The sequence below is a fragment of the Ochotona curzoniae genome, unplaced genomic scaffold (genome assembly GCF_017591425.1).
Source record: "Ochotona curzoniae isolate NIBS_2020 unplaced genomic scaffold, NIBS_Ocur_1.0 contig_2688, whole genome shotgun sequence".
NCBI lineage: Eukaryota > Metazoa > Chordata > Mammalia > Lagomorpha > Ochotonidae > Ochotona > Ochotona curzoniae.
In genome coordinates, this window is record NW_024465553.1 from 28,341,493 (window position 1) to 28,361,413 (window position 19,921).

Consider the following 19,921-nt stretch of genomic DNA (forward strand, 5'->3'; position numbering starts at 1 on the left):
GCTTCTGTCATGTATGGTGCCACCTACGAGCCAGGGACGGGCTGTAAACATGCCTGTGCTTTGAACATGGACTCTCAGACTCCTGAACAGTGAGAAATGAGTTCTGTTGATAACCACTCGGCCGGTTTCTGAGATCTTGTTCTAGCAGTCCAAGCAGACTAAGACCTGCCAACCAGCCTGACACGTGCTTTTCATCGCACCATAAAATGAACTGGACTCAAAGAAAACAAAATCGGTCCAATGGTACCACAGTCCTAGCCGTACAACTGAAACGGAAGCCTCTTGTTCGCTTCACCACATTGTTCCCTGCAATGTTTACAGTAACGGCACCATTTTTGTGTTTTCAGAGGATTTCCTCAGTCCAATAAGCACTTCCTAGGATTATGTTAAGCACCCTGGATTCCAAGTCTGACAGTTCTCAACCTGAGGGACTGCAGAAGAGAGAGAGACTCCTTGTTAAGCAGTCTTAACCAGAAAATTTGAAAGTTGAGGAAGGGCAGCAAAAACAGCAGTTTACAATAAATTTCCTGAATTGATTAGTATCATTCTTGTAGACAACTTCAAATCTCAATGAATCTGATCTCTGCTCAAGAGTAAGAAGCACATATGAAAAAAACTACTGAGTTATTGCATACACTGAGCCTTAAAACTGTATCATCAGAGTCCACATTCATTAAGGTATTCGAGAAGCACAGCTGCCTAAGAAACATAAAAATTAATTTACCTTTGATTCCTAGTTGACACATGGGAAAAAATTATCGCTTCACACAGGAAGAAGTCATGTGCACATTCATATTGCCAGAATTGGAAGATCTCATTACTGACTTCAGACACACTACAAGGAAAACAAAACTGATATTTGAGCAATAAGAGGGAAATCTGGAGACCGATGCTGGCCTCAAGCTGGGGACAGGTGGAATGATGAACGGGCCAGGCCTCACCTTGACCCTCTGCCCTGCTTGGTGTCAGAAGAGCTCAGTCACTGAGCTGGTGCCAGAGACAGAGTCTGACATCAACAGGAGCGTGCAGGCAGACTGGGCTCTGGTGCGGACCCTTCTGCAGAGGCCCACAACAAGACTTCTAGACATGTCAATGGGATTCCATCTTACAGCAGAGATGGGAAGACTGACACCCACCTCCAGAAACACCCATACCTGCTTGCAGGCTGAAGCCCAAGACTCGCCCTGTCATTCCTCTAACAGGCAAAGCCCCATGTGGACCATGCGCGACATGGTCCATGCCATAGCAGGAAGGACATCTCCCACCACCCCACTTCAGCAAGAGAGCTGTTCTAATCCACTAGCCCATGCCTTCCCCAAGGACAGCAATAAGGAGAGACATGCCCAGGTCCCCACTGAACAAAAAGCTGGACATGGGTGTTTCACATGGCCTGGACTCTGGGTTTGAGAAACCATGAGTTTCAATGCTGCCAATGATATCACTCCCAGCTTTCTTCCCTGTCTGCCTCAAAAACTGTGGTAATATTTACCTTACAAACTGGTATTTTTGAGTTTTCCCCAGTCTCCAAGGTTATCCCTATAGCAACTATTACTTGAAAGAGCTCTCATCTTAAAAACAGAATTCCACAACTTAAGGTCTTACAAATTTAGTTCTCTATCTCACGTTTGGCATTTGTTTGGAGACATTTCCAACACATCATGAAGACAAAACTACATTCCAGAGCGAATAACAGTACGGATGGTTTCGCCTAAAGACTTAACACAGTATTTATTTTCTTAATACTTCCAAGGCTTTGTATATTATAAGTCAGGTACTGCCTTGCTGCGCATCTCCTAAATGCACAACATGTGCATTTTCCCAAGAAATAGTTTACATAATGTTTAGTTGATTTGTGTGTTCTTCTTAAATGTTTTATGTTCCCTTTATGTTTTAGCTTTAGCTCAGGTTAGAATCCTTTTTTTTTTTTTTTTTGGTCCATAAATAGTACTTCCTTCCAAGAGTACAAGGAGACAATAAAACAGCTACAGAAGGTTCACTACATTTTCAGTTCAAGGAAACTAGTGCCTTCATCAAAATTTCAGGCAGTCTGGGACCAACACAGCAGAAAACGCCCTGCTGACAATTACCCATCACAATGTTTAATGAACATCGTTGACTGTAGAAGCTGCCACTTTAAGCAAACAAGTTGGGCATAGGAAGCAGAAAATGGTACCTGTGCCTGGCTGTTCCACTGCTTCTGTAGCTGGTGCCAACTCCACTGGTGATCCCAGCCTTCATTCTCTCACCCACTCACTTCTTCATTCACCCACTCAACCATTTATTCACGTATTCACCCTTTTACTAACTTGCTTTTCCACTTCTTCATTCACTTGTTCAATCTCGCAGTGACCAGATACCACAGTGGCAGTCAACGATCAGTGATCAGAGCTCCACCAGCAGCCAGGTGGGAAGGGGAGTTCACTGGGAGCTCAGGAGGTAAACCCAGGCATAGAACTGCCCATCCTGTTGATTTGCTTGATTTGACCACAAGCAGAAGCAAAGTGGCAGAGCTCAAGAAGGCGGGTGCTGGAACAGGGTCGATTTCATGAATCAGACCCATACCAATGCCACATTGGGTACCATTTTGTGAACTGAGGAAAAGGATGTTGGGGCTGGTGGAACAGCAGCAAACTGTGCATGCATTAAACAGGGAGAGAGAACATATCCAGCTTCGCACATTGCACTGGTCCCACAGGGAAGAGAGTATCAACATGGCAACCTACAGGTTCCACCCAGAGAGGTCTGGGTAGCCTCCAGACCTAATGACCAGCAGACTCAGACACCCACCAGTGCCACGCTGGGTGCCATTTTCTGCACTGAGGTAAAGGCTTGGGCAAGGATGTGGCGGGGAGAGGGTTTATAGGAACAGCAGTGAGCTGTGCAGGTGCTGAGCCAGGAGAGAACTGACTTCTGGCTCAACTTATTGCATTGGTCCCACAGGGAAACAGTACTAACTTAACATCCTATAGGTTCCACCCAAATAGGTCTGGGTGGCCTCCAGACCACAGTCAGCCAGCCCAGAAACACACCAGTGCCACCCTGAGCACCATTTTGTGTGCTGAAGAAAAAGATGTGGGGCTAAAGGTACAATAACAAGCTGCAAAGGCATTAAACCAGGAGGGAAGTCACTTCCAGCTCAATGCATTGCACCGGTCCCACAGGGAAAATAGCACTGACTTGGCATCCTACAGGCTCCACCCAAAACAAGTCTATGTGGGCCTCAGATAGACCAGCACTGCTGACAACCCACAGGGTGTGTCTCCCTCACAATGGGCACTGCTTGCATTGGGAGAAGGAGAAAGGCTGTGCAGGCAACAGTTCAGCCACACACAGGATCACAGCGAGTGGAAAGTAGTGACCCAGAAGCTAGGGCTACGGAGACTATGGTGAAAACCTAGCACAAGAGCCCAGGATTAAAACTTGCTGGAGAGAGTGGCACAAGTGAATGCCAATGCAGAACTGGGTACTGAATCACCATCAGTAAAACTGACCTGTGGACGAGTGGGCAACACAGCTTAGAAACCAGCTCCAAGGAGAGGAATCTGCTACACAATATTAAGGATACCTCCCCACAAAGCAGTAAAAGACTTTGTTAATCCCAGAGTTAACTGAGGAAGATAGCAAAGAAATGGGGGATAAACAATTTTTAAAACTTGCTATAAAGGTACTTAGCAACAAGAAGCACATACAAGAGTTCAAGGAATTTAAGGAATATGTCACACGGAAAACAGCAACACTGAAGCAAAATCAAGGAGAGTTATTAGAAATGAAGGATACAACAGAGCGAACGAAAAAATCAGCAGAAATTCTCAATAACAGAATGAATGAGGCAGAAGAAAGAATCTCAGAATCGGGAAATGTTTCTTTCCACAATGGGGAAACAACAAAAAATCAAAAAGAGGAACTGAGTCAAGCTAAGAACAGCCTTCAAGAATTAATGGACATTATTAAAAGGCCAAACATACGAGTTACAGGAGTTGGAGGAGAAGCGAGGCTTAAAAATCTATTCAAGTGTGGCTGTGTATGGGGTCATGTGTGAGGTTGGGCCACGCGAATGGTTCGCTGAGCCCATTACTGTCCCCGGCCGAGACTCTTGCCGGAGCCATGCCCCGCTACCTGAGCCCTCTGAATGTGTCTCTTCGTCAGGAACATGTCAGATGACACCAAGTCTGAAGATTCACAGTGTGAGTTTGGTTGCTATGGTCCTATAGTTGCTGTGTATTTTCCATTTGATTTCTATAGTGCCAACCAAGAAGGTTTTCTTATGTTCAATTTGAGGATATTCCTGATGCTAAAGATGCTTTATATAATCTGGACAGAACATGGATTTGTGGCATCAGAATGAAATACACTTCGCACAGCGGGACCAGAAGACACCAAACCAGATGAAAGGCAAGGAAGGGAGAACCATGTACAGTTCTTCAGGTTATGATAATTACGACAGATATAGACATATCAGAAGTCAAAGTTATGAAAGAAGATCAAGGAACCAGTCTTTTTATGACAACTAAAGAAGATTCTACAGTTCTAGAAACAATAGACCAACAGGAAGACCTTGCCGTGGCAGGGGCCATTCTGACAATGACAGAGTCCAACACAGAAACCAACCTTTCTCAAGATGTAAATCCAATTCAACAGCACAGTCCAAGTCCCAGAGTTTCACACTTAGTATTGAAGCTTCTGGCCCTCCAGCTGTGCATCTGTATCCAAAGGGGCCTTCCTGGTCATGAGGAGGCTCGCTCTGGCTAACGTGAGGAAAGTGGTAGGTGTCCTTAACCACACTCCCCATTTCCTAGGTAATTGTGTGGTGCCAGGAAATGCAGAATAATTTGGGGAAAGGATCGGTATTAAGCAAGAGTCATCTTTCCATCTTTGATTATTTGTAGCTGACTACAAATGAGGAATACCCTTAACCATTTACAATTTTTAATATTTCTGTTGAAGGTCATGTTAAGGCAATGAAGTGACATGTCCAGTCTCATTTCAGAATACAGCTGCCAGCTTTTTAAAATCTCAGACTGCTTGCTTATCTAAGTAATTTTGTAGGAAAATGATTCCTTTCAACAGGAATCCTTTCTTATAACTTTGGTTTTAGAAACCTAGGCCTTGCTTGTAAAGAACAAAAGGATGGGTTTTGGACACTGCACAACGTGTTTGAAGGATTGATTCTAGAAACTTTCAATATTTGATAGTACTTCTTTCATTTCTTTGTTTCCAGTCTAATGTTCATGTTCTGCTATGCAGTCATTTAATGGTCATTTCTTTATTTTTTTTTAGATTTTTCCAGATTTATAAGTAAAACAACAAAAAGTACATTTAAAACTGTAGCAATAGTTCGCAGTTCTAGAAAAGAGGAAACCTGTGCGGTTAAACTTTGTATTTTCTTTCTTATATAAGCTTCTAAAAAGGTATTTTGATGTGTTTTTTTTAAACAAATATTGTGTATAACCCTTAAAACATCAATGTTCGGATCAAAATAAGACCCAGCTTATTTTCTGCTTGTTGTAAATTAAGCAAACATACTATAATAAAAACAAAAAGAAGGAAAAAAATATATTCAATGAAATAATAAAATAAACCCCCCCTGTTTGGGAGAAAAAATTCGGAAACAAAATACATGGAGGGCACAGAACTCCCAAGAGGGTTTACCAAAAGCAATCTTAGCCACAACACAAGGTAATCAAGCTCCCTTCAGTTGACCATAAGGAAAAGATCCTTAAATATGCACATGAAAAAAAGACTCAAGTGACCTATCGAGGAACCCCAATCAGACTCACAGCTGACCTCTCACAGCAAACTTTACAGGCCAAAAGAGAACAAAGGGACATACTCCAGATTCTAAAAGGAAACATTTGTCAGCCCAGAATAACATACCCAGCAAAGCTTTGTCTTTGGAAAACCGCCCTACAAATGATATTTCAAGTTTTTCTATTGGCAGAGAAAAGGAATAGCACCTACCATAACCAAAGGCAAACATGGAGAACTTCCCAATAAAACAACAATAGAAGACTAAATTTAAAACATGAACAACCCATTGCTAAAATAACAGAACCAAATTACTACCTATCAGCTTTAACCCTGAATTAAATGGATTCAATTCATCAGTCAAGCATTATAGATTAGAGGATTGGGTCAAAAAACAAAACCCATTTATCTGTTCCCTACAGGAGACACATCTCACCAACAAAGATGCGCAGACACTGAAAGCGAACCGATGCAAAAAGATATTCCAGGATAATGGGAAAGAAAGACAAGCTGATGTAGCCATTCTTATATTAGATAATATAGACTTTGACATGAAAAATATTAAAAAGATGAAGGACACCACGTAATGATCAAAGCATCCATTCAGGAAGATGGGGTCACTTCACTATTTTTGTACGATGTTTTTATCTCTAATTTTACTTGTTTTTTTTTTCTCTCTTGCTTTTCTTTGCAAGTATGGCTAAAAGTCTGTTTTGCTCAACTCAAAAAATGGTTCTTTCTTGTTGCAATTTGTAGGTTTTTAGGTTCAATTTCATTTATTTTTGCTGTGTTTTTTTTTATCATTTCTTGCTTCCTGATCATTTTATAAATGAGTTCTTGAGACACATTTTTAGATCATTTATTTGAGATATTTTGGCTTTTTGTAAGCACGTGTTAAGAATGTCTCTATAAACACTGTTTTTGCTACATCTCATGGGTTTTGCTACTTTCGTTTCTATTTTTATTTTTTCAAAAAAAATTAAATCTAATTAATTTCCTTAATGACACTTAGGTTATACAGTGACACTGTTTTCTTCAGGAACATTTTTAATTTTCTTTTTCATTTCTTCAGTAACACATTGGTCATTCTGTAGCATGTTGTTTAACTTCATGCTGTTGTAAATGTTCCTGTTGTTGATTTTGTTTTGTGGCTTTTCATTTAAGGGGATGTATAGTAACTGTGTAATAAAGACCATCATATCCAGATGTGAGGATATAATGCAGTATGCACCTGTATTTACAAATCATAGACGGACTCCCAATGACACTAATAAATATATTTTAACAATAGGACGCTGGATTCTCTGCCACTGTCCATGCCTGCAATGTCAGGATACAATTAAATAGCAGAATGATGGACTTATGACTATTTAAGGACTATACTATTGTATTAATATATGGGGAGAATCAGTGTGTGAAGGGGAGAGGACTTGGGGAGAGGTGGGAGGAAATCCAGAGTCTATGGAACTGTACCAAATAATAATAATAAAGATATGAAACTAAATAAGTAAATTTTTTAAAATACACATTGAAAACAGGAAAAAGGTTGCACTACATGAAAAATTTCACATATGTTTTGTACTTACAATGTCCCAATGTGCTTCGTCTCTTCATCAAGCCCTTGTGGCTCAGGGTGACTTGTGTGGTTCTGTGTTTTGGTTGGATTCTTAGTTCTGAGGCAGACTGCTTTCCAAGAGTTTGCTCTTGCACTTGGCACAAGTGCTGACTTGTCTCATTGATTTCTTGTCATCACTGAATGTTAACTAATCTTTATGAATGGACTAGACAATGAGACTTCTCCTGATCTTAAGCTTTATGACTAAGGTCACTTATTTTATAAATATATCTTTTTTTAGATTTTTTTTTGAAAGTCAGATATACAGAGAGGAGAAGAAAGAGAGAGGAGGATCTTACGTTCATTGATTGACTCCCCAAGTGGCCACAATGGCTGGAGCTGTGCCAATCTGAAGGAGCTTGGAGCCTCCTCCGGGTCTCCCATAGAAGTGCAGGGTCCCAAGGCTTTGAGCTGTCCTTGACTCCCAGGCCACAAGCAGGGAGCTGGATGGGAGGCAGGCTGCCAGGATAGGAACCAGCACCCATACGGGATCCTGGAGCACCTAAGTGAGGACTTTAGCAGCTAGGTGTCAGGGGTCCCTCTAATGGCGACCAGGACTTGAGTGTGATATCCATGCCCAGCAGAAATTGGGACCAGGGGATGTAAAGGCAAGATGAACCAAGGCACACTTCATTGAATTTTACTGGGCAACTTATGCCATGATTTCGGCAGAGCAAGCAGGCAGATAAAAGTTACTAGCTAACTAAACAACAGCACATACGCTACTCTTACAATAGATTTCAAGGGATTTGGAAAACAATCACCAGGTCTGGGGCAACGGGATAAGTAAACATGAGTTACAGGAACCAATGCCAGTAAACAAACAGATCTAACTAGAAAAAGAATCTAACAAAACTTTGTGCTCAGATATGTTCAGACCACAACCACTAAAGGAAGGAAATGACAGTGAAGACACCTCACACCTGTCCAGGCACACTTTGTCAACAAGGTGACCCACCATCTCAGCAGAAAGTCTGCTTTCTGCCTAATTCTCAGTCTGCTGAGTACGTTTGATATTCGGGGTCCTCGGACATTTGGTGGTCTGACTCAGGGGGCAAATCTCCATAATTAGCAAATCTCAACAGCTAGACTACTGCACTGGGTCCATAAATTCACTTACTTTACACATAAGTCATTTCCACAGATGCACCCAAGTCCCTTGGGTAAGACAGCGTGGTGTTTGCATGGAGTCTGCACAAGGCTACTGGGGACTTTAAACCACCGTAAAGATGTGTAATCCCTAATCCGATAGAAATGCGAAGCAAACAGGTGTGCATTTAGGGAATAATCACAAGTGTAGAAGCAGTTCTTTCCTGCTCTTTCCAATTTGTGATTGGTTGAATTCACAGGTGCGAAAACTACACTGGGCCCACCGCATGTTTTTAGAGAGCCTTCCTCTGATGGTCTTAGCATTCTTTATACTCAAAAGAGAGGTATGGGGTTGTTGGAGACAGGGGAGCACAGGCTTGTTTATGACAAGTTCCTGGGGTGGGGGCCCTAAGTCCAGGAGGAAGCTGTGACCTTACAAGAGGAAGAGAAAACCCCGGGGGAGGGGTGTAAATGGGGAACATCCAGACCATGATCTATGTAAGGCCTTATCAAGGCAACCTGAAGAACAACTCAAAATTCAGGCAGTGGTAAGCTGGTTTTGAACCTGATTCGTTTTGTGGCCCCATGAACGATGTCATAAATACATAAATGGCCTTGGCAGGAAACGGTTTGACAGGAGAAAGCAGGGAACTACTGACAGCTTGGGGTGGGGGGCAGAGAGAAGGCAAGAACAGACCCAGCTTATCCTTACTGCTGTACGTGAAATGCCCAGGCTGCTTTTTGCGGAGACTACAGATGCCACAGGCTAGAGAAAGAGACTACAGTAGGAAAACCCCCCATCCACAATCAAGAGCCCTGGGGGCCCACAGGAAGGGCCTGCAGCCTATCCACCTGACCTAGAGTGCAACACCCTGAACGCTCATAAGCCTGCTGAGAACAAGCTCCTGTGCCAGCAGCCCAGTGGTCTCTGCTGGCTGAGATGCAGCCGCCCTCATTAGCCAGGGAGCCTTGCGAAGCGGGAGTGCATGCCAGCAGGTTGCCTCGCCAACCTCACTGCACCCAGCACTTCTGGGGTGACTCATTGCAGTGCACTCCTGCTGGCCAATCCTCACCTCCAGCACAGCGCTTGCGGAGCTTCAAAGGAAATCATCAGAAATGCCAGGAGCAAAAAGCGCTGCTGCTCAGTGGGGCTCCTGTGAGCTGAAAGGCAGGTGGCCCAGGAGCACAGACCCCACAGGGCCACCAGCTCCTCCCCAAGTACTTCTAGTTAAGCTGCGGTGTTTGGCAGAGCAGTGTGTCCCTAAAAATCTATGACTCAGCTAAGAGTACTCTGAGACCCCATCCTCCTTCCTTTGCCTCTCTGATTTAGAAGATCAGATCTGGGCCCTGCCATCAGCCGTGTGCTTGCAAACCAGTGTTGCCTGTACGTTAACCCAGGCCTCTTCCCACCTCCCATTCAGATTTCAAAAGCAAACAAAGGTCCAAATTCAAACTCTCTTTAGAACAGTGCAGTTCATTTGATCTGGAAAATGTTTCCTTCACAGGGTGCAAAGGCCCAGAGATTCGCTCCTCGAATGCTTCCTTCAGTTCGTCTTTGTCTAAAGAAGTGACTGCTTCAGAAATGACCTACTGAAAACCTTAACAAAGCAAAACTACGCCTGCCAGTTACCAGACAGGCATCAAAGCATCCTTCGCAGAGGTCCAAGAAAACAGCGTCTGTGTTAGCAAACCACGGCTGCCAGTCTGTCAAGCACTGTGTTTCTGCTTTTGCCTCCCTGCTCCGTTCTGAGCACCTCTCCAGGTCCCAGGCATGACAGCCATGCAGGAATCTGCAGGGGAACCTTCGAGTGCTCACAGCACCCTGGGCTCTGGCATGCTCTGGAAAACAGAGCTCCTGTACCAGTCCACTAAACCTCCTTATTTTTTATTGCATTTTTCATCATTCCAGCCACACGTAGCTTCTTTTTATTCTCTATATACAGGAAAAAAATTAGAAAAGGCTAACTGGAGGGGACTCCCTCAGCTGTCGGCTCTGCACTCCCAACTCTGGGCAATTGTGAGCACAGAGTGGGGCCCAGGTAGCCTCTCAGAAAACGGAGAAGTGGACTTCCCAGTGGGACAGCAGTGTCACCCAGGTCAGAGCCCCAAACAGACTGCTGGCATTGACCAAGCTTTCCTTGAACACCTGGAGAGGCAGCCCCAGGGGGACAAAAGCACTCACTGGCTGCTTGGGGACAGGCCTTTCTGTAGCCTGTCTTTATACAGTTAACCCTTGGGTCACTGAATCCTTTTAAAGATTTGTTTAGTTTTATTAGAAAGTCAGATATACAGAGAGATGGAGAGACAGAAAGGAAACTCTTCCATCGACTCCACAAATGGCCACAATGGCCGGAGCTGAGCCGATCCAAAGCCAGGAGCCAGGGATTTCTTTCCAGGTTTGTGGATCATCAAAATTTATCTACAGGTTGCTTCTGCCCAACTGTCCTTGAGTTGTGTTCCAGCTGTATCTCCTGGGCTGGAAGCATGGGTCGTCGCAATATTTCAATCTTTCAGGCGGCCTTTAAAGCCGTGTGGGCTGCTTTCTTGGGCCAACGAGCCACCAGCATCACCTGTCTTCAGGAAAAAGAACGCAACAAGCAGGGGAAAGACACTCAGGCTCTCCTTTCCTCACCTTTGACCTTTTCCCATTTTGGAAACTACTTCTGGTGAAAGCATTGAGCACCTTGGTTCATGTTTCTAAACAAAGCTCTCACCATCGTCTAATATGTGAAGAAACAGGCTTAACAGAATACACCACAACAGGCACTGACCCAGGAAGACTTTTTCCCATGCCCAGGGTGTATGTGCGGAAGAGGAGACTGGAAGCCATAGACAATTTGCATCCATGATAAATGCTTCACAGGGAAATCTGCATGGTTTGTGGGTCAAGGCACCGTCTAGGCCTTGCACCTCTCAGTCCTGGCCCTGCCCTGCAGAAAGACACCTGTGCTTTGGGCCCAGAAAAGGAGCTCATTCATAGCAGGTGAAGGTAATGACCTGAGGCAGATAGGCAGTTAGCTTGGGGACATGAGTTGGAAACCACGCTGGCCCTGTCGTATGTAATCCTAACCACCAACTGTCAAATGACTCCTTCCCAGCAGACACTTCACCTTACCTTGTACCAGAGGGGGCAATATCATGTAGTCATGGCCCTTTCAAACCTCTCAGAGTCCATGCCTCCAAGGCCTCTCTCTCTCTCTCTTTCCCTCTCTCTCTCTCTCTCTCCCTCTCTCCCTGGGGATGCGAAGGGTAGACAGAAACCTTTCTCCTGCCTTTCCCTTCCTGGCTCATTCTATCCCTGAATATGGCCCACATGGGCCTGATTTCCTCACCATTTGCAATACATTTTGTAAGCTGTAGTTGTGCATTACTTTTTTTTGTTAAAGATTTATTTATTTTTATTGGAAAGGCGGATATACAGAGAGGAGAGACAGAGAGGAAGATCTTCCATCCGATGATTCACTCCCCAAGTGAGTGCAACGGTCGATGCTATGCCGATCCGAAGCCAGGAGCCTCCTCCGGGTCTCCCACGCGGGTGCAGGGTCCCAAAGCTTTGGGCCGTCCTTGACTGCTTTCCCGGGTCACAGGCAGGGAGCTGGATGGGAAGAGGGGCTGCCGGGATTAGAACCGGTGCCCATATGGGATCCCGGGCGTACAAGGCGAGGACCTTAACCACTGCGCCACCGTGCCAGGCCCAGTTGTGCATTACTTAAAATGCTTTTCAAGTAAATAAATAAGGAGGCCAAATGCAGATCACAACAGTAATAGTCAGTTTCCATCAAAGAAAGAGATGAGCATCCCCCTCCCCCGAAACAGCCCCTTGATTAATCATGAGAAGTTTAAGCCCAAATATTTTTAATGCTTGTAAGAGTGGGCCAAAGTGAACCCAGCCCACAGCTCTCTACAGAAAGGACAATGCATACAGGAGACCTGCTCCTGGGCAACTGGGCCTTCCTAGTCAAGCAGTGGGGAGGAGGGATGCTCCTTCATGGGGTGACTGTGTAGAGGCCATGAGAATGACAAACAGTCTGACCAACGCGACCATCAAAGCCCATGCTCCTGCATGGATGCCTGGACTGCACTGCTTCAATCTTCCACGCCTGACATGCAGAGCCCTCCTGTCCCTGTAGCAGCATGGCCCACATCCACTGAGTCTTTCAGGCCCAGCTGGGGCCCTCCTCCCAGGTACCGCCAACAACACACACTTCCAGGGAAGCGGGTGGCCCATGTGTCGCATACATTTGTCTTCCTGGTCTCATTCACACAGTCCATTCACTCTCAAAAGGGCCCTTTCATGCATCGTACCTGGCCACGTTAGTCACCTAACACACATAAAAAGCCTCAGCCTTGGCCCCTAAAGATCATAGCCTGAGGAAACAGAAAGGAGTGTGGGAGAAGAAAGACTATGTGGCTAAGAGTCTTCGATCACTTCTCTTTTACTGCTGGCTTTCCGCATAAGCATGCATCTGGAGGGAGACCTCTCCTGCAATGACAGATCTGCAAACAACAGGTTAGATGGTCTCTCCTCCCTGCAAACTGTGTCTCACTGGTCTGGTTCTAAAGCTCCACTCAGCAAGATATGAGGCCAATGGCAGCCTGACAGCCTAACAACCTAAAGGGTAGAGTGAAGCTCCCCAAGGTTCAGACACCCTCCCCTCAAGTCAAGCAGACTTGGGGTACAGTGAGAACAAAAAATAAGGTGCAGGGGACCCACCTAACAACTCAACCACGTTTGCCCAGGCCCTTCAGAACTTCTGCTAATGAGTAGAACTGCTCAACAATATTTACTTACTCCTCTAGCCATGGATCTGTCACAGACAGATTTCCCTGGGAAGTTAGATGTAGTAGGAGAACCATCTTTGGTCAATAAAGGTAAGAAGGTGAGGTGAGTGCAACATCCAGGCAGAACCTTCAGTGGCCAATGTGCCACCTGCCAGTTTCCTCTCAGTAGACTCCAAAGTGACATGCAACCTACCCCTATTCATTGAGCATCCTGCATACTGCATGACTAAGCGACAGAAGGTCAAGAAGTGGCTGCCAGAGACTGGGGAAGCAAGTGCGAAGGCAGTCCCAGGCTAGCAAATCACAGGGTTGCATGTCACACAACTGCGACTGTGCAAGCTCACACAATATATACAGCCAACATGTACGTTCTACTGGGTGTAAGTTACACTGCCATAAAAACAGGTGCTATCAACTCAACTCCAGGCACAAAGCCCAAGGCTTGGTTGTATTAAGCCACCCTCTAAGCATCAAGGACATTCCATTGTTCAGCCAAGATGATCTGACACTGCTCAAAAACATAAGGTCAGTGAATCACCCTATTCAAAAAGGAATTAACAGATCAGCAGGAAGGGATAGGGGTTACTTTCAGATTCTTCAAAAAGTTGTGGAAATACAAGTTACAAGAAACCTAGGCATGGATTTCAAACTTTAGGGGCAGGCCCTTAGCCTGGCACATGAGGTACTAGGTTGGATGCCTGCACCCCACACTGGAGTGGCTGAGTTGGAAACCTGGCTCTGCTTTCTGATAATACGCACTTGAGGAAGCAGCTGGTAAGTAAGTGCCAGTTCAGGTAGTTGGGTACCTTCCACCTGGCATATGAGACCTGGGTTGAATTCTCAGTTTCTGAATTCAGTTTGGCCTGGCTCTAACCAAAGTGGACCTGTGTGGAGTGAGCTAGCAGATGAAAGGCTGCTCCGTGTGTGTGTACATTTATTTATTAAATAAATGAAATTTAGAGTTTTTGTGTGAAAATAAGACTTATCTTCTACTTCCATTTTCCAGAGTTTTTGAGGTCCCTTCATAGTCATCTCCTTTTTTGATAAAAGCTCACATTATATCTAACATAATGCAGAGTGAAGCACCAATCCTCAAGGCACTCTAAGATATGGTATAATTATCTCTGTTTAAAGGAAGGCAAACTAGGACTCAGAGACATTAAGCAATTGAGCCAGGTAATAAGCGATAAAGCACTAACCTGAACCATATCTATAATTCAGCAGCTCATCTATATCACTTTCCACTCGGACAGCTAAAATCAATAAGGCAGATAATGGTACATATTGGCAAGGATATGGAGAAATTGAAATTCGCATCCTTTGGGGGCAGCAAGTATAAAACAATGCAATCACTTTGGCAATTCCTAACAATGATAAAGACTTAGCATAGGAACTTACTATTCCACTCGTTGGTCCCCCCCAAGAGAGATATACAGAGAGACGTATATCACACAAAAATACAGCAATCCCGTGGCCCTCCTTCAAGGAATGTCTAAATGGACAGACACATCATGTAGAGGATGACTCGGTAACATGAAGGACTGGTTCTCTTGCATTTAATGCGGTGATGGCTTTGTTTCTATGCATGCGCTGAAAGCCACTTATTGTCGCAGTTTCAATGGGAGAATGATATGGTATGCGAGTTGTATATCACCAAAGTTGCTTTTTAAATGGCATATACTCACATAAATGGATTTTAATTTTTTGCAATAAATCAATTTATCACTCAGTTTCGTTTTCTGTAAACCTTTTTTGAAGTGCTCTCACAGAAAATTCTACATGACTAAAAACCAGTAAGACTAGAGCAAGGAAATGAAGATCTAACACAACAAATAAACCCCAAATGCTTTGTAGTTGTCTTTAGAAAGCACAGTTAAGACTTCATTTGGAAGCAGACTAAAGATACTAATTATATTTTTACTTAGGCTAATGTTAAAATTAGTATGCAGGTCTCAGCCACATGTCAGCTGAAGCGTAGGGAGCCAGCCTACTTAACTAGCAGGTGGCAAGATGAGACCCTCCACGGAAAAAAGAAATGAAGCATAAACTCCCATGGGAAAATCAATGAACAGATAATGATATGCATTCTTTGTAGATCTTTCTGAGGCTGGCTACATAAATAAATAAATAAATAAATAAATAAATAAATAAATAAATAAATAAATAAATCCAAGCACTCCACGCTACAATATGGGTGAGATTTGGTCTGCACGGGAACAGCAAAACATCCAGTCCAACCAGACACAAATCTAAGGCTGCCAGAGCTAACGTGGTGATAACCGCATTAACCTTTTCCCAGGAGAGTTCTTTTTGATTGTAACACACTTGTCAAAATGTCATGGAATTAGCTTGCCTCTCCCACCCCCACCCACCAATTCCTTTCAGTGGCAGACCAAAGAGCAATCATTAGAGCAGGAAATGGCCTCTGGACGAGGAACGATGGCGCTTGACAGTTCAGTGAGGCCTCTGCAAAGATGCTCTGGCCAGCTCCTGCAGAGGGAGAAGGGGAAGAGGCCAACCCCTGGAGACCCCATCACCCCACAACCTCCTCCCGGTCAAAGCAGAGAGCAGGAATCGTGTCCCAGCAGCCTGCTCTGCCACTCTGTCTAAATGCTGGCATTCAAGAACACGAAGGATTAATTACACATAACGAAGTGCCTTTCTGTCTGGCACAGTTCAACTTAACTCTGCCACAAATGAGTCTGACATTTCCTGCCTTCCTCCCTGCCTGTCCCTTAGCTGAGACGGCAAAAATCCCCCAGAGGGATTCTTATGGGCCACTAAGCTCCTAGGGGCGTGAGAAATTAAGTGGACCATTTTTGTCTCCTCTAAAAATAACCGTATTAAATATATACATACACAGCATGATTATCAGCATTTAAAAAGGCAGGAGAGAAACCCAATTGCCAGGTTAGGTCGATCATATCATCAGAGCTATATGTATGCCATATAGTAAACAGCTGGCTCCCTACTCCATCTTTCTACCGATGCTGGAAGGCAGAGCATTCATGATGGCTCAAGTTGTTGGGTTCCTCCTACCCACACAGGAAAGCTGGATTCAGTTCCTGTGTCTCGGCTCCCTGCTCCTACATCAAGGGCAGTTGGGGAGTGAACCAGAACATATAAATTTCTTCTACCTCATTCTCTGATTTTCAAATTAATTAATTCACTAATTAATCAAAGGCAGGACCTTTCAGCACATGCCATAACATGGATGGACATTAAAGATCTATGCTATGTGAAATAAACCAGATTCATAAGGGAAAAATGGTATGATTGCAGTTACAGAAGACATGCAGGTATTTCAACCATATCTTCTTCCCTGGGTGAGACTTTGCTGATTCTGGTACAGCTCCAAGGAGCAAGTCTCTTACTACGTCTAGGAATTGGCATAGTAAGTTACTGCTCATGAGTGTGCCTTTTAAAGACAAACCTCCTAGCCCTCAGCTCCTACTCAAATCACCCCCCACACTCTAGATCCCTGTCCACGTGCCCCATCACCTCAGGGCCAGACTGACATGCCACTACAGGCCAGAAAACCCCAAGGAGACAGTGTCCCAGAGAGAATCCTGGAACGAAGCAAACAAAACACTAGTGAAAAACCAAAGATATATAAACAGAATATGGACATTACTGAAGGCTTGGAATGTTCCTTATCAATGCAAGCAGTTAACTGGAGGGGAATGGAACAAGAGACGTATCCATCCACCAATGGATAAATAAAGAAAAGAAAATGTGATACGTAATGCAATGGTCTGTTACTCAGACATAAAAAAAGATGAATTCTTGTCATTTGCAGCAACATGGATAGAACTGGTGATTATTACACTGAATGGCATAAGCCAAGAAGAGAATGACAGACATTACACAATCTGATTAATATGTGGATTTTGGAATGTAGATGGTGGTTACCAGAAGCTGAAGAGGAAGAGAGGAGAGAGGAAAGTAAAGAGGGAAGGAGAAAGTTTGATTTGATAATACAAGGTTCTATCTAAACAGCAGTGAGTAGTTTTGAAGCTTTATTGCATAAATAAGATTCCTATGTTGTGTATTTCTCTATTTGAGAAAACTGAAAAGATTGGGTTTTAGATGGTTTCACTAGAAAGACACGCTACATACCTAAAAGAATAAATATATTTACCCATATTTTTACCCTGATTACATATTATGCAACATATACAAGGTAACAAAGTAGCCCCATAAATATGTATGCACAATGTCAAAAATTTTAAAGCTTAGAATAAAAACAATAGGGACAACTGGTATTTAGAAATAGCCCATACTAAAAAGTGTATTTAAAAGGTGTGAAGGGAAGGGTTGGTGTAACAAAATAGAAAATACATATTCATTCTTCCTCCCAAGCTCCTGGCAGAGAGCTCCCCAAAGCCTGGCCACTCTCTGAGTAGCAGAGATGCCAGTCAGATCTTCCATCGTTGTATTTGATCTGTGACTCCAGTTCCTGCTACACTGCTCTCATCTCTGGCATTTCTTAGGGGACAGGAATGTCTTATCTTCTAAGGAGGTAACCCTTGGGGGGCTCTCAAATAGAGCTGGTTACCAGAAACACCAAATCACAACTAGAAAGTTCAAACACTCAGTGCCAGTCCCTACTCCAGGAGGAACCCTTGAGTGAATAATTGACCATGTCCACATGATGTAGCCTTGTGGCCATACTAGGACCAACTCCACTAGACCGAAGCTCCTCGCACTTGGGGGCCTTCCAAACCTTGTCGTGTGTGCCCCTTCATCTGACCATTCACCTGCATCTTTAATCCTTTCTTAACAAAACAAACTAATAAAGATAACTCTTCCTGAGTGCTATGAGACATTCTGGCAAATGATCCAATGAGAGGGGGGTACCATGGGAAGCTCTGAGTTCTTGCATAACTTTAAGCAGAACTGAACCCTCATCCTGCAGGATCTGCAGGTAGACAGAGTCAGAACTCAATTGTAAAATCTAGTATTGGTGTCCACGGGGAAGTGGAGGATTTCTCATTGTGACATCACCCACGCCTCACGATCTTGTGTGGAAGGGATGTGTTCTATTTGGAGTGCATGAAGAGGACACTGGTTGGTTCTCCCACACAGATGACATGCAGAGAGAGAGCACTCGTGTCCAAACAGTTTCAGATTAACAAAAGATGCTGTCTCCAACACAATTTGTTGCACCTGTTCATTAATGAAACAACAAAGTCCTTGAAGGATAAGCTTGGAAAATTTAACACCTGCCACCAGCCGCATTCCTGCAGGTTATGACAGCACTTCTGACGGTATTATGTGCAAGTGGCTCACTATTTCCTAAACAACATAATCCACAAAATGATAATTCAGCCGTTAGAGACCATCTGTAAGTATTAGAAAACAGCCACAGTGTCCTTGTCTGGGTATCACTTTCCCACAAAGAAAAAAAAAAAACATAAAGTTGAACCCACTTTCTTGCCTAGCCCATTATCAATGTGTGGAAAAATACCAGCCTCCCAGATGTTGTGGGATGTTCTAGAAATGAGAGTTACCAACATGGAAACCTACTGATAACGGTGACTGCAGACACACAGAGATCAAAGCCAGAGCCTCCAGCCCCCTGAAGGGCCAACAGTGGTCACCAGAGTGAGGGGAATTCCAGGAAGGAGGTGAGGACTTCAGCTGGCGGAAGGGAGACTCACACCGGGCTCAAGGGACTGCAGAATTCTGGCATTTACAGAAGAGCAGACAATACAGCAGGCAGGAGGGAGTGGTCCACGAAGACGGTGGCCATGGCCAGGCAAGCACACCCAGGAGCACCACCATGGATGGTTCCCGATGTCTTCAGTATCTCCACTCTTGGAATGCCAATCACGTGTGTTTTTTTACTTAACAGTGACTTTTTCAATCTCTGACTTTAGTAACTTCCTGGAATGCATATGTGTCATTCATCTTCCCTCCCTTCACTCAATCTCAGCCAACAGCCACCACTGTCCTCTCGGGTGCTTCTCCCACATCCTCAGTTTCCAAAGCCTAGGTGGGCTCCACTCACTGGAAACTGGGGAACCTTGTCTAAGCCAATGACTGCCCCAGCAGCCAGCTCCCACATCCAATCACAGTAAGTCTTACAGGTTCTGGAGCTGTTCTAGAAATCCTCAGAAAACAGGACAAAGACCCTAGCACCATCCTTGCTCCTGAGAAGATGCCAAGGAGCATCCTTGAGTGAGGCCCAGGGCTGGCAAGGAACCAAGTCCTGACCTTTTGCTATCTAAGCCACTACTTCATTTCTTTTCTTTCTTTGGTCTGGCTAATTTGAGCAGTTGTCTCTCACTAGTGTAGAGACCCCAGTTCTTTCCATCAGCAGCCATTTCTCTTAACTAAGCCATAGGCTCCTTAATGACAGGAAGCATGTCACACACACCTGAGCATTCCCCAAGAACCAGCACAGTGCCTCCTACTAAAGCAGCAGATGCATTGCCCATGAAGAACTGAGGTGGAGCAGAACAAGAAAAATCACAGGAAAAAGCAGTATCCAGGACGAAACAGTGAAGAACCAAAGGCTTAAAAAGAGTCTGCTGCTAAAGCTTTTGTTTGACTTACAAGGTCAGTGGGGTCCACTTAAACAGAGGACTGCAAAGTACCACACTCATCTGGACATTTTACCCCATGTGGCTGGGATTCTCCAAGCGCTGCAGATACCACAGACTAAACAGCCAACTTTTATAATTA

At 44.3% G+C, this 19,921-nt stretch overlaps 1 protein-coding gene and 1 pseudogene across 2 annotated transcripts in view; one reads left to right on the top strand and one right to left on the bottom strand.

Moving 5' to 3' along the window:
- SH3RF3 (SH3 domain containing ring finger 3) overlaps positions 1-19,921 on the bottom strand; it is a 305,519-nt gene that overhangs the window by 195,819 nt on the left and 89,779 nt on the right. The window contains exon 2 of one of the 2 annotated variants that reach the window (XM_040975663.1): positions 7,528-7,539. The exons of the other annotated variant lie outside the window; for it this stretch is intronic. Coding sequence (XP_040831597.1) covers positions 7,528-7,539 — 12 coding nt within the window. The remainder of the gene's footprint in view (positions 1-7,527; positions 7,540-19,921) is intronic. 2 annotated transcript variants of the gene reach the window in all.
- On the top strand, positions 4,105-4,730 carry LOC121153185 (annotated as a pseudogene).